The sequence below is a fragment of the Lipophrys pholis genome (assembly GCF_963383615.2).
Source record: "Lipophrys pholis genome assembly, chromosome: 10".
In the NCBI taxonomy this organism is placed as follows: Eukaryota; Metazoa; Chordata; class Actinopteri; order Blenniiformes; family Blenniidae; genus Lipophrys; species Lipophrys pholis.
In genome coordinates this window covers 14,387,429-14,403,706 of record NC_137640.1, presented here as the reverse complement: position 1 = coordinate 14,403,706, position 16,278 = coordinate 14,387,429, and the positions used below count along the sequence as shown (strand labels likewise).

General features: G+C 38.7%; 1 protein-coding gene across 5 annotated transcripts in view; it reads right to left on the bottom strand.

Moving 5' to 3' along the window:
• Positions 1-13,373: 13,373 nt before the first annotated feature.
• Positions 13,374-16,278, bottom strand: part of elavl4 (ELAV like neuron-specific RNA binding protein 4) — a gene marked incomplete at both ends in the record, with an annotated part of 82,486 nt that continues 79,581 nt past the window's right edge. For all 5 annotated transcript variants that reach the window (XM_080473527.1, XM_080473528.1, XM_080473531.1 and 2 more), the window contains one exon: positions 13,374-13,701. In XM_080473527.1, coding sequence (XP_080329653.1) covers positions 13,374-13,701 — 328 coding nt within the window. The remainder of the gene's footprint in view (positions 13,702-16,278) is intronic.

Sequence of the window (16,278 nt, the reverse complement as noted above, 5' to 3'; positions counted from 1 at the left end):
TCTTATTGTCATTACGGAAGGTGCTGAAATGACGCTGGGATTCCCAGCTCCACAGTTCTCACACGAGCTTCTGTCAAGGCCAAAACTCACAATCAATCACAGCCCTTTTGCTGCAGCTATGGTCCGTATGAGCTGGTGGTGTCTAGTTACTGGGTATAAAGAGAGAGAGAAACGAGCAGGCAGGAGTCAAGGATGCCATTACTACTGCTGCTATCTGTCCTGGCAGTTTTCTTTATTGGGAAAGCACGCTGTGACTGGCGAATGCCCTCGTGATGACAAGAATCTACCCAGATGAAGTGCCCTTGAGAAAGACATTGAATCCTCGCCAGCTCGAGGCAGCAGAAGTGCTGTTCTGCAACTGTTAGTCTGTTCCTCAAGTTCCCCTTGGATCAGAGCAAGTGAGATAAGTGAGAGATTTTCTGTCAGGCCTTTGCATGTGGTAAAACAGTAAGTAAAACAACAAACCAATGAAAAACTCAAATATGATAAAAAAAAAAAAAACAAACCCAAACAAAACAAAAGTCCAAAGTTCAATAAAGTAAATAGAGGAATCTCTTTACTTTCTGGATGCAGACAGAATAAAATCTGAGATTAATTGTTCTGTATACTGAATGCATAATATTTAATAAATACTGCAATGTGTAAGTCGGCTTCAGTGCATCACATTTCTTTTTTTGACTTGGCTTGTTTATACTAAAACGAACATCATGCTGTAGTCTTCATCATTTCAAGGGTCACTTTGTATAGGGCAAATGGGCTGCACATCAAACCAAACTGAGACAGACTAAGTTGTTCCCTAGAGGCCACGTACATTATTTACACACCATCTGCTGGTCCAGTCATGGAGTGGATGAAGTCTTGTTTGTCACTCCTGCATAAGGTACAAAACAGCTTTGTTAATTTAACACTGCTTTTTACTCGTGCAAATAAATGCGATGGTCTGAAATACATTTGTTATATTCTAATTCAATTGTTCATTTATTCTCATTGAATCTTTAGGAAATCTGTCTATTACACTCTGGAGATGTGTGTCAATGAAATACTTATAATGCCTGACATTTTCAAAACTTTGAATAATTAATTTGTTACATTCTGTTATTACACCCAAAAGTGTTCAGATTATTAGTTTATCATAGTGCAGCTATAACCTCTGACACTCGCCTATCTTCAGAGGAAAGATCAGTGCAGCAGTAAGCGCATGCTTTGTGCTATACTATAATGCCACATCAATCATAGCATAGTCAGCATTTTCACTGTCTTATAACAGAGCTTGATTACAGAGCAACTGCAGGTTAATGATATGACTTCACAATTGAGTACATCAATGGTGAAAATCAAACTTATCTTTATACAAATCATATCTCAAGAATGCGGGGTTATATTATTACAAAGACACATTACATTTTATTAGTTAATGTGGAAAAAGTAATGATTAAGAAACACCTTTCACACAAGAAGGATTTTCATTATTATTTTAATGGCAGGTTCCTCATTTTTTGGAAAATCACAATTCACAATTATGTATACTATTGCACGTACGGAAATAATCTTTAATCAAACATGTGTTAAGAGGCTCTACTGAGACCCAGTTGCAGAGCAGTGAAACACAGCAAACAGATGGGTGAAAATACAAAATCAGGATGTATTTACAAAACGTAGACTCTTCCAAAAACGCAGGACTCTCAGGTAAAAGGGAACAGAAAGCAGTACTGATAAGGAATATCGACAAAGAATCAATACTACAAACTAGTGGGCAGGAGGTAAACGACAAACAGAAAAGTGACCATAACGAAACGAAAATTACTCCCAAAACGGAGATGCCAACCAGGATTCTCAGGATTACCAAAAATACGAAAACACAAGATGTCACTAAACTCAGGAATCTAGAAAATGAAAGAACATCAAGTTAAAGTCAAAGCATCAAGTCAACAGAGTATAACACAAAAATCGACCCACACTAAAAAAACAAATAAGCAAATATGCTGAAACAGTGAGAAGACGACTTAGATACTAACCTGGGAAGTGTAGAGCCAGAGAGCACCAAGGTGATAGTAGATCACGATCCAGCATCAGGTTGTGGCTCTGGCATGGCTGGCAGGATGAGTCTCTCCCTGTAGGTGAGTCCAATCCGCTGATTATCGAGAGCTTCACACACACTACTGCCAGGCTTACGCCCAACTGCAGCCATGCAGGGCTGGGCGTGCAGATCGTGACGAAACGTTTCCCAAGGTTTCCGGTCGAACGTACAATGGTGGAGACACTCAGACGCTCAGATTCCCAAATACAATAACTGCTGTCAGACCAATGAATAACTCTTTAATATCCCAATGTCAACGTTGTTAGAGGTGGTATTACGTTTTGGGTCTGCATTCTGAAAATAAATGTAGTGTGAAAGTCAGAATGTTAACAGGTAACACGGACTGATCCACCAGTAAAACCATGCAAGCAGAACTTCTCTCTCCCTCTGAGCTGAAGAGGGAAATAATGAGTTTTCAATATTAATCTTTTAAAGAAAGGGACACAAAGTGAAACCGCATCACCTTTTATTGGAAACTATGACAGCTGAAACTAACAGTGTTATGACTCAAGACAAGTTGCATACCAATTAAATGTTTGCTGCAGCAGGTAGAAAAAAAAAAAAAAAGGGGTCTCAATAGATTCAACATCATAGTTGATACATAAACAGTCATTTAAATATTATGAATCGTCTATTCTAGGGATGTTTTAAGTATGATGTTTTACAAGCTACTTTTATTTTCTTAAAGTGTCTTGTTTGTAGGTACTGCTCGTCAGTAAGTAATCAAGTGACAGGTTCTAAAAATAAAAGTAAAAAGTAATCTGGAAAAGTAACCAGTTCAGTAATGTTAGAATTTGCTGATAGTTAGGTTTTGTATGTACCACTGTGCTTTTGCTGGGTCACATTGGTTGAGCTGTCAGTGCTGTGTGGGTCAGTCCATTGAGTGATTAATCATGACGTTTGTCTGAAGTTACACCAGTTAGTTGTGAGACAGACAGAAGTGTGCACATTACTTTGGTCTGTTATTATTGAACCAGTGATTATTTAACTGCATGCGCTGCCGTCAAAAGGATGCACTTCTGGCAGGCGTGCAGAACTTGGCTGAAACTGCTTCTTGAAAGAAAAGTGTCATTTCACAAATGAGGAAGAAAAACAACTGATAAAAACTGCACATACCTCAGTAACTGCTGTAACCGCATTATTACTCTAGTTACTGTAACACATTGCTGTCTAAGACATTATCCCCCAATTGCTCGCAGGCTTTCTAGTCCCTCTTTGCTCCACTGATAAGACATCATTCTTGTACCTTTCATATCATTAGAAACGGAGCATTGTTTGGAAACTTTGATTCAAAACCTCAAATATGCTGTTGAATACATTGACATACATTGATGAAACGTGTGCCGCTATAATGCCTTGACATACGTCACAACTTGACGGCAGATTGTGTGTACCCAAAAAAATGCTGCCTCTAAACAAGAACACTGGGATCCCATGGTGCTGGAAATATAACAGTGAAATTAAGAGACTTCACAGGAGAGCAGATTGCAAGTAGAGCCCTCGGGGACCGTAAACTTCCCAAATGAAAACCGGTGCTTTATTAGACCCTGATGAGTGTCACTTGCTCTCCAAGGAAGTACCAGTGCTGACAGTGCTATCTCCGTTCACACGTTTTCAACTAACAATGAAAAAAAACAAAAAAAAAACTTGTTAAACTGAAAAAAAACAAAAAAAAAAGCTGCCTGTGTTTTCATTTAGGATCCAAACTCCAAGCATCAAGTGATCTGCTGAACAGAAACAGCTTAAGTGGCCAACAAAATATTTCATAGTTTGGAAGCAGAAAATTTATAATGGACTTCTAATTGAAATCAGTTATGTGGTGATTGTAACAATGAAGGTCGGATTTATTTGGAGGATTTGTTTCCCTAGGAGTTCGCTCACCTTGAGTTAAACAGCACCCTCTTGCCTGCTGTTATAACTTTTCTTTAAATATGTTTTTTTAATGGGCTGTGTGTGTTTTAATTAGTCTGATGTGTATTTTTATAACAAGACCGTCAGTCAGAAATGAGCTGAAAGGGAGGTAGCGAAGAGATGTCAAAGCTCATTCCAGATTGTGAGAATAGCTCATTTACACCAGTATATGAGATTTCTTTTTTTTTTTTCTTTTTTTTTTTTTGAAAAGGCATTCAGGGACATTATTGCTAAAGGTGGTATTGATCCAATTAATTTGACATGCTAGCTTATTGAGATGTTGACATTCAGATTCCCACCATGGGAGACCTTCCTGTGAAAGTCTGAATTAATTAAAGGGGGAAAAAAATCACATGTAGATTCCCAAAACTGCTGGTTTTTCAGAAAGTAGTTGCTGACTGCAAGAGGGCATTGCAACACTATCATAGCTACAAAAAGATTAATTGTGAGAAGAATAAGGCTTCTGATATCTTGTTGAACCCTCGTTTACATTCATATTCCATTGAATCCAGATATATATACATATATATATATATATATGTATATATATCTTTTTTATCTGTCGTTTTAGCTTATGCATCATCTAAGTATCTTAAAATGTCTTTCACTTTTATTTATTTAAGTATATTGTCACAATTTAAAATTCCTTCATGTGGTGACACAGTGGTGCAGTGGTTAGGACTCTTGCCTGACAGCAAAAATATCAATGGTTTGACTATGGGCTTGGGCTCTTTCTATGCAGGTTTTCACCTATTACTTTGTTTTCAGATGTGAACGTGAGTGTGTGCGACTGCCAGTCTCTCTGAGTTTGACTGATGACCTTTTAGCTTCTACTGGACTCAAGTTGGATAAATTGGTACAGAAAACAGATGGATGATATTTCACTTTCTTTATCTGCAAAGCATGATTACTACAAAAGATTTTATTCACTATTATGACTGTTTCTTATCACTAACTATGCATTCCTGAGAAAGTTTCGTTTATTTATTGTCAATAATTAGACATTTTAGAAACCTTCAGTTGCTTCCTTGACATTTTAACATTTTAACTTTTGACATTTTAGCGACAGTGATTGGTTTTTGTCAGAGTTCTGTGAGCGAACTGGAAGCTACCAAGCCTCCTATGGAATAAATAAAGTTGTCGGAACTGCACTGAAAATGTAAATTACATTTCCCCCCATACTCTCCAAATACACATGCACGCACACACGCACTCATCTCTAAAGTGCTAAAATCAGGAGAAAATGCACCAAATCGCCAATCAATTGTTAAATAAGGATTACATTTTAGTATTTGAATGTAAGCAGGTAACGCATTGAGAGCAAAATATGCAATATATGCAATTAAGTTTATAATTACAGAAAGTCTGACCAGTGTGATCAGTGTGGTAATGCTAAAACGTAGAATAAAATGAACAACGTGCAGAGGGTGTCTTGGTGAAACTGTGTGAAGGACAAAAAGGTGAGGAGAGTTATCCCATCAGTGTCAGAGTGTGTTTCAAGGAGAGCTAGAGGGCAAAAACAACTCCCCCACCGCACACATTTGACTACGGAAGATTTGTCAAAGACAAGTAGCTCCTCATGAAATAATATGCTTCCGACTGCGCGGCTCATGCTTGTCATTTGGCAGAACTGCCGTCGACATCACAGCGCGGCAGGATGCTGACATTCACACCATGGAGTGAGTGTGATCAGCTCTCACCCAGGCAGATGAAAAGTGGTTTATATAGAAACTGAGAGGCAGTATCATATGGTTGCACCTGGTGACAGAATATGGTGAGAACTGAGCCATATTAAACCTAACAACTCTCAGTAACGAGAGCTCTTTCGCTCCTTTTGCAATTTAAGCATCTTGTTTGCATCAGATATTTTCAGTCATGCTGAATTTTGTTTTATTCACGTCTGAGTAACAGAAAAGTGAAAACTGTTCACTCCATGTAGAAATCATTCACTGTTGTCGAGTGCAGTCGCAATACTTTTGAACCACCAAGATGGTCAGTTCAAAGGGACGTTAAGAGCACATTCAGACTGTCCTCCTCTACTTTGGCCTTGATGAGAGCAGAGGATCATTAATTTGCTAACAACAGGAGAGGGAAGTCAAGAGTGGCTCAACATATCACAGTCTTTCAACCATTCTAACTGCTGCGGCTGCTGTAATGCTCTTTAATGGGAAGTTGATTATAAACGTATCAAGCCCAGCTTGTGTTGCTGGACATCACTTTGACAACTGTGTTACTCATACTGCAGGAATACACATCCACTCATGGTTTGTGGTTATTACATCAGATGTGCGTTTCCCTGCTGGTCTCTATTTTTCTGAACATTTTTAATGGAAACTGATATTTTTCAATCTTGTTTCGAACAGCTGATGAGTCAAATCTGTGCTTTACTATTTATTTTGTCTTCTTCCTCTAAAGCCTGAATTCGAAGTGTTTGGAAATAACACATTACTGTAGATGTACTATGTCCAATACTTTTGGCTGGAAGTCACAAGGAACTGATCACTATAATACAAGTATTAACACAGCGGGTGGGTTTGTCTCTTCTTACTTTTGTTGTACATCAAAATAGCTGTGGAGCTGCTGTCTTTCTGTCCTGGTCCTCTCTATTAGAGTTACCATTCACCAGCATTGTCCTGCACCTAGGCCCCCGGATAGCTCAGTTGGTAGAGCATGAGACTCACAATCTCAAGGTAGTGCGTTCATGTCCCACGCCACCTTCCTGTGGGCTCACCACCCGCAGGAAAGGTTCTTAATCAGTGCAATGTCATCTGGGTGACAGCTCAGACTGCCACCCCTGCAACCCGGAAACGGATGGGCGGGAGAAAATGGATGGATGGATGGATGGATGGATGGATGTCCTGCATCTACCGTGCCTCGGGTGTGTTGGACATGAGACTTTGACTTAACGTTTGACTCACACCGTCACAACACACATGCCTGTAGTCACACCAAGCTGTGATCATTACTTGAATGCTGAAATTCCATTTTTACCTAAAAGGTGAGATTTCAACTATTTTGGGTAATCCTGAGGAAACAAGTTGACAGTTTAATATAAGGAAGACAGTCATCTGAAAATGATGTTTATTGAATACATAGTTCAATCAGCTGTTCGACCTCTCTTACCTGTGCATTATGTTTTGCCTTAGTTTGACACATTCACTTACAAAAACTATAATTATATTGGTACTGTATCAGTATCACTGATACTAGCTTTAGTTTTATTTTGTGTAATAATGAGGATGAGGGGTGTCAAACATCACACACCTGATGCCTGTTATGCACATTTGAGTTTTTTCTAACCACAAAGCCATGATTTCAAAATCTTCCTGTCAAGTTGTTCCATCCTTTATGTATATATATATATATATATATATATATATATATATATATATATATATATATATATATATATATACACGGTCTGAGAGGACTCTTGACCAACACCACAAATGCTTTTGGTTCGAGATGCTTGTTTTAGGACCCCCTCGCAAATGAGATGTTACATCTCAAGGGCTTATCCTGTTAATAAATTAATCAAATCTATCGATAAAATAATGTCACTCACCACAATAGTGATGTGGAGGAAGAGCAGCTCTAAAACTAAAAATGTTCCTTTTGAACACCCCACATTAAGCGTGCTTATTCCTCATCACTAGCCTCACCCCACCTCAGGTCAGGTCATCACCCGCTCTACAATTGTCAACAACAACGATGGTGTTAAACCAGACGTCATCTGAACAGTGATGGCTATATCAGACATCCGCCAGACTTTTTTCATCACCCAAAGAACAACGCTGGACTATTGGCACAATGTGATAAAGCTCTTGTTGCTACATAAACTCCTATTTAAAATGTATGTTAGTATAATAATAATAATAATAATAATAACAACAACAGTGTATCTGTGAAGTTTCACTTTACCTGCCTGCTTCCCTGTTGTTCAGATATCTTAAATCATATCAACTTCAATATTAGTTTACTGTTTGATGACCATTATGTCTTGTTTATTGTTGTTTTTCCTATCAAATTTAGTTACAGTACTAATTGAATTCATGTCTCCTCGCACTAAAGAAATTGTCATTTTGAGAAGCGCACGATCACTATGGATGCCATATTTTGTACCTGTAAGAAGGCGGTAGCTGGCATTGAAGTTAGCAGTGAAGATGCAGGGGGCAGTATTATCTCAGTGATGTGGCTCCACCTGATTCCTCCCTCTTGTCCTTTAGCTGCACCTCGGAGGGCTGCCTGAGACCAGTGCTCCGTTTTATGTCTGCGGCGTTACACCCTCACAGCTGCGACTGCCCCTCAGTAGCTGAAAGGTCACTGTGAACGCAGATTAAATCTGTGATTTATGACTTCAGTTCTGCTGTCTGGAAAAAACTAATTTTAGATTTTGCGTCGTGTCGAAAGACAAAGGATGAACAACGTATCACCCTGTGACGAATTAGTATTTCCTTTACTGTGTGAATGAATGTTTTTTTTTAATCATCTCAAAAAACTAAACATTGAAAAAGTATTCACATTTACTTTGAGACCCGAGGTGACTGTGAAACTCACATTTTACAGGCTTTTGGCTTTACAGACATTAATCTGATAAGAAATGGCAAGTAGGATTTCACATCGCATTTTTATTTTTTTCAATTCTCCCACATATCAGTTTGTAAAAAAGGACTGTAAATGTTATTTTTGCCATTCCATTAACTCCCCGAGTTCTGCACTCTACTCCCCCCCCCCCCCCCCCCCCCCCCCCCCATCTTTTGACATGTCCAGCACAACTGAAATCAAACTGAGCTGTGGTCTGGCCCCTGAACCAAAAAGAGTTTGACATTCCTATTTGTAAACAAAATATGTATGAAATGTATCATTGCTTCATTCTTCAGGACAAGAAACACCAGAGCTCTTAACACCTCATTTTATTGTCCCAACATTCAAAAGTACAAATAATTCAAACACAACAGTTTTATGAAAAAGAAAAAACAAACATTTACAGCAAGATTTTTATTTTGTTTCCAGTTTCAGAAATGACCTAAACTAGCAAGGATAACATGAAGTCATTCATCGCAGTAATTGGATTAATAATAAGAATAAGAATACTAAGAATAATAGCAATAATAATCATAATAATCATCATTGATAATTGTTAAGTAATAACATAAGCAAGAGAGAGTAGAGAGAGCCGCGGTCATGGGGCCCTGTGAACATTTTTTCGTATTTTTTGTCTTTAAAGATTTCATTTATAGATTTTTCAGATAGTAAACAAACACGTCTCAGGAGGAAAATGAAAACTGACAAGAAGAGCCTAGTTCCTCTGTTCACCTTCCCTCCTCCACTACTGGCTGCATTGTTCCTACTGGCAGGCTGCCACTATAAGGCGCTACTGGGGATGGTGTGAGCCATAGGGGTTGGGCATAGAGCAAGGTGACGCAGCCCCATGTTTCAAACGCCCTGACATGCACACACACACACACACACACACACACACACACACACACACACACACACACACACACACACACACACACACACACACACACACACACACACACACACACACACACACACACACACACACACACACACACACACAAACCTCAGCATTCGCACTTTGCCGTCTTGATCACACATGCGCGCACATGCATTCAGGGTGACACATATAATTGTGTATATATGCGAACTTAAAAAATACCCAATTGCACAAAGACATACAGACATGGATGTACTCAGCGCTGACATGGATTGATGTGTGGACAAATGCACAACAGACATACAGTTACAGAAAGGACCATGCCTACCAACATGCACACATGCGCGCACACACACAGGCACAGACAGACACACACAAACATACACACAACCAGACATACACATACACACAACCACACAAACATGTACACACAGGGTCTAGGCGGAACACAGGCACGCATCGTAAGAGTTCAAAAGTCGTACAGTGTAGGAAATTTGTTCACACATCAGAACATTCTACTGGGGTCGTTGCATAATTCAAGCCCCTGACGGCAGCAGGGAGCATGAGGGGGTCTGGTTAGTTGGTTGGTTGGTCGGTGAGGTAATGGGTTGGTTTGTTGCCGTTATGATGTAAAAACACTATGCATGTGGGTGAATGACGACTTGATAATGGTTGATGAGATTTGATGACCCGGCTTGTCAGACGAGTGAGGTGTGAGAGAGGAGAATGTATAATGCGAGCATGCGTCTGAGTGTTTCGAATGCTCTCCACACACCTCCTTCATGTTTTCAAGTCCTAACAACAAACAAAAAAAATCCAATTCCTTATATTTATACTTCTGGAACCAGTCCCTTACCTTTCACCTTTCAAAATATATAATATATATCATATTAGAGTATATAAAATATAGAATTGGTACAATCCCGTTTTTTTTTTTCTTTTTTTTTTTTTATACCTCCAGAGTATTTCTTAAGTATAGCAACAACTGCTGCAAATAACAGTTGGTGTGCAACAGTAACAATTTCTCATTTTTAAATATTTGTTGGTATGTCATTTGAAAACATGATGAATAATCTTAAAAATAGGTTCTGACTCTTCAGTGACCGATTTAGTCCAGTGCAATGAATGACCCTCAAACAGCAAATTTGTTTTCAAATTTATCTGCCCAAGCCTCTGAAAGCTGAATGTTGTATAAAATGTTCACTGAAAACTGAAAACTATGCCTTCAGACCCACATTTTTGCATAAGGTTTCATCACAAAGCGGTAGTAAGTGGAGGGAGGGTGTGGACGGAGTGGCTTTTTAGAACTACACAAACTTATCACAGGTTATATTGAACCAGAACAACTGTTTATAACATTCTATTAAGACTAAACTTTATTGAAAAAGATCTAAAGATTTCATCTTAACAAGACAAGAAAAAAGCAATAGCAAATTTAACTATTAACTAGGTTATGCATAGCGAGTAACTGTTTCTAGTAATAAGGGAAGAGCGTCCCCTAACCCTCCAGACATTTTTTTCAGTTTTCTTGACTTTTAGATTTTTTTTTGTATTGTAATTTTGATATATTGGTACAAAGCACAAACGTACTAAAAGTTCTCTCAGTGCAGTGGACTACTGGAAGAGCCTCTCCACTAGTCGCTTTGTTCCCTTTTGCTCAGAAACGCCCCCCTCCCTGTACCAGAATCACATAAATACACAGACAATGAAACAAATAAATACATAAATACACAGATAAATTATTCAATTCATAAATATATAATAAATACAAATAAATAGAAAAAATAAATAGATTAAAAAATTGATAAGTAAATAAACTGTTAAACAAATACAGCTATAGTCTAAGCTTTTGTTCGGTATCTTTTGCCGCGGTTTCAACTGAAAGTTAATCCAATTTTTTTTTTCTCCACAAGCAACATGACAACAATTGAACAGTTTCCTCACAAGTTTTTCTAAGTAACTGAACCACCACTTCATAATAAATTGTCATATGAAAAAGACAAGCTCAAACAAAAAAACAGTGACAACTCAGATAATACAGTAGATATTGTAAAACAAATGTAGACTATATATATATATTTATATATATCATCTATTTGTACACAGCAAATAAAGACACAGTTGTCATAGATCCTTTTTAAGGAAACAAATATCTAGACTAACGGAACTAGCTAATCATCATTAAGTTTTGACAAACGTTTCACGCTCAGCAAGTAACCTAAAAGTCAGCAAGCCAAACAAAGTTTAAAAAAAATTAAATAAATAAAAAATTAAAAAATCACAAAATAAGGGTTTGTTCAGTGATTCTTACAAGGCCCCAAAATCATTTAATCTGGTTGTTCAGGAAAGAAATGGACTCACCAGATATTTGGGCCGACATTAAACAAATATTAAACAAAGAACAGCAGCTCAATTCAATGCCAACATCGAAGTATTTTTTTTTCCTTTAAACAACACATAGAACAACAAAGTTGAATATTTAAGATATGTGAATAATGTAGTATAGCACCTACTGTTGATAGCTAAAAGGAAGTTCTTCTCAAATGTAAGTTCACAAACGCAGAGCGAAGAAAATGATATAATGTATATTATGCTCTCTAAATGGATATATGTGTATATAATTATTTACTGATATCTCATCTCGACTGATGACCAAAAAAACCAAGAAAAAAGGTGGACAAAAAGGGTCTTCTTGCTTTGGGCTCTGGACTATAAGGATGGTTAGGCCTTGGAAAGACCCCTTTCCCTTCCCTTTTGGGTATCGCTGTTGAATAATTACGCACTAGTACACATGTGAAAAATTACCAAAATCACCTGCCTCAGTTTGCATCCCTTTTCACAAATCCTTCCATCTACAAAATCCTTGCCAACTTGGATTCCCCATAAAACAAACAATCTGTGATCTTATAAAGTACCACGGCAGAACGACAAGACAAGGTGGCGCCCCCTCCCACCCACCCTAGCCCCCCCAGTTAGCCAGTCAAAATATTTTTCTTTTCAAATCCAGATTCTTGTAAAAATTCTTCAATAATTATTATTTTAATTATCATTTATAAAAATAGATCTTCTTTCTATTTATTTTTTATCTTTTTCTAAATGCATTTTTTCAAGCAAAGAGATCTTCTCTTTGGCAACAGTGTCATTTTTTTAAATTTTTTTTAAATTACTGAACGTGTCATCAGGAAAGCTAACCCATCCCCTCCCTCGCCCCATCTCCCTGAACCCCAGTGAGGAAAGACAATATGTTTTGTTTGCGATACAAAACAAAAACAATGTTAGAAACTTTTTTTGTTTTTCTACATCAGGGACGGTGAAATCCCATTGATAATCAATACGGGGAAATTTTTAATACACACTAAAAATGAATGAATGATTCACCAATTTAAAAAAGAGCCCCCTCCCTTTCACTGACAGGGAGGTATATAATACTAACGACAGTGGATCCGGATTTACAAAAGAAAAACAAATCCTGAATCAAGACAGAGAAAAGGTTCCAATCTAAAAAAGGATGTTCTCTTCTCTGAAATAAGGGGATACAGAGATTTGCTACTGTTTACACAGAAGAGAACAAATCATTTTAACAACCACAACAAACAAAAAGAATATACAACAAAGAGAAGCCTGCATTATCACAGGAGCTTCCAAAAACGTTTCATCATTTCATTTTTGTAATACTTAGGCAACATTGGCTTATAGGTCCAAAGTTATAATATAAGCCATTTCTAGTTCAATTTGTTTGATGTTTGTTCGGTTGCTTTGTGTTCCTGTTGGAGTTTGCTGTGTTAGATGGCTGCTGTAAGGTGGAAGTAGTGGTAGTGACTGAAGGGCCTAAAGGATGGGTGGAGGTGGGGGGTAGGAGGGGATTGGGGGCAACTTTGGAGCAGACAAAGTCGCGGGGCAACTGCTTCTACCTGCTAAAGTTCAGGACTTGTGTGTCTTGTTAGTCTTGAAGGAGACTTGCAAGACACGGTCGCCCAACCTGTAGCCGTTGAGACTGGCAATGGCCATGGCTGCCTCGTCGTAATTTGTCATGGTGACGAAACCAAAGCCTTTGCACTTATTAGTGTTGAAGTCACGGATCACCTTGACATTGTTGACTGCACCGAATGGCCCGAACAGTTGCCAGAGCACACTCTCGTCTGAATCTGGGGACAGGTTGTACACAAAGATGCACCAACCAGTGCCTGTGTGCCCGGGGATGTTCATACCAACCAGGCTGGTCATGCTATCAATGGTGATTGGAGAAAACCTGAGAGAAGAAGCAGGGTAGGAGGGAAAGAGAGAGAGAACAGAGAAAAAACACAGCAAGCGTTAACTTCGTGGGTTAAGGCATATAGTCAAAGTGTCTGCATCTACTGCATTTGAAATGGCCACACACCTGTGAAAAACTCTGTCTTAATCTTGTTTGCCAGCCAATTCAAAACAGAACCCTCCTTTCAACTCAAATAGTTCATCTGAAAGATATGCTCCTGTCTACAGCCAGTCTAAGCACAAACACAATGATCTGCAAGCCAAACGACTTCAGTTCAGATAAATTTGGATGCACTGTATATCATATATATATATATGTGTGTGGGTGTGTGTGTGTGTGTTCATTGAAGTGTAAATGCACAAGTCTGTGTGTCTGCATTGCTGATATCAGATCATACGAGAGCTCTTTGGTTCTAATAGGTATCCTGTCAGAAATGACGGCAGTGCCGGGCCTGGTGGGCTTTTATTTTTACTGAAGGGGATGCAGACGAAATCCTTGAGTGGCTCCTTTAGGTGCTAAATTGCAGGAAGTTGTTGAATTAAACCATTGCTAGAAATTCATCAAAGATCGTGCACCAGCCTGCTAAATCTGTTCTCATTTGCCTCATAATCTTCTCCTTTTTCTTGTGATGCAAGAGATTTGAATCCTCAGTTGACTTCACTTAATTGCCTTTCCGCTCAAAAGAAAGGGAACGGAGGGGGAAAAAACACTTAAATAAAAGGTAAATGAGATAAAAAGGTTCATTTCTTATACCACCTTGCTCTAAAAAAATGACTATAGGCATTATTCTTAATGCTTTAAATGAGATTTCCGCTTTGCTGCAGCTGTCTCAGACAAACCTGCTATTTTCTTGTTTTAGTAAAAGGAAGGAGCAAACTGAATGGAATATGAAAACACTACAGCCCAGTGGCGTTAAGGTACAAAGTGTATATCCCTCACTCTGCTCCCCCTCCTGCAGGGTGCTCTGGTTTGTTCTATTGCAGAACTCGTGGCACTGATCGATAGCGCTGCTTGCTGCTCAGGGCCCTCAGCCTTCTCTTTCCAGTGACTGGTCGACAATCACCACGACCTTCCTGCATGACTTTGGTCGTGCAGTCTGCTGCCTGCCTTTGTGGTTGTTGAGAATGCTAATACGATGCCTGGGGTGGTTCATTCATTGACTGCGCAGTCTTTGAGAATTGATTAGACTTTGATGCTTAAATGTACCACAAATATATCGCAATCTAATGTAGATGAAACACAATATATTACTCGGAAGTCTATAATACAAAATTTTTTTCTTTCTTGCTGTGAGCATTAACTTTCTGTGACGGCAAAACCCAAAGCTCCCAGGTCTTGTGAAGGTGGAACAGGGACAGTCTGACTTTCTGTGTCACGTCCATGTATGTCCTGCTGAGTTTGAATAGACTTGGTACAAAGAGTGGCGAATAAGGTGTGGTCATTGACGCTGTTGCTGCAGGATTGGAGGCTGCATATATATGTTTGTGCATAGGTGTAAACGTGTACACAAAAGTGCCCATCAGAGTGGGACCAAACACTAACCAGTGTTACAGTTGAGACCAGGGGTTGCATAGCAACAGTGTAGCTGACCAGATATCTATTTGGTCCTTTCTAAAGCTAAACCATTTTCAGCTCTTCATAATTTTTTCTCTTCCATTTCATATAAGAGGGAAAAAAACACTTGATGACATGCTACGCCATTACGGCATCTAATTCAGACACTATTTTGACTATATGTGTAGATAAAAATACACAGAATGGGACCAAAGCGCTAACTGGAGTGGGGAAGTACTCAAGGTTGATCTTGAAAATGCAACAGTGCATCAGTATTCCAAATCCTGATCTCTCCATTTGACAAAGTTTAGGTATGCCACAATCTTGGAGAAACAAATTTATCTTCAGGGAAACTTTGGTTCTTTTTGAGTTGCTGAGATGGGGCCTTCTGTGCTTGCAAACATGCAATGTGCCACCATTGGCACACAAAACATCTATCAGCACAGTGGCTGCTGCTCGGGTTTATAGAACACCTATGGTAGAGAGAAAGCAAAATGAAACATGGAGGCAAAAGGAAGGAATTCGAGCAGAGCCGAGCAAAGCTAGTACTGTCTGCAGTGAAACAGCACGTCTGTTTCCAGCAGGGATCCAGGTTCATCCAGCCTTATCTCAAGTCCTGACTAAACACTTCCTGATCTGTGTTAGTACTGCCAAGAAGGTGATGCTTTATGTAGTTAATATTGTCATGATTTGCACTGCATGGATACATCTAACACAGTAATCAATCTACAAGGACGATTGCCAATGAACAGACTTATTTTTAATGATAATGATAACACATTTTTTAATTTTTTTTACAAAAGAGAAACCACTTTCAAGCTATAGTTGTGGAGCAACAAGGCCGGAGAACCTGAATCCGATAGAAAAAAACAACACACATCTAGAAATTAGGAGATTTACACCAGAGAAAAAAATCCTTTCAGTGCACAGAAATAACCCAAAACAATCCAAACAACACCAGCACTTGTCATAATCAAAACAAAGCAAATTCATCACCACTAAAAACAAATCGTTTTATTT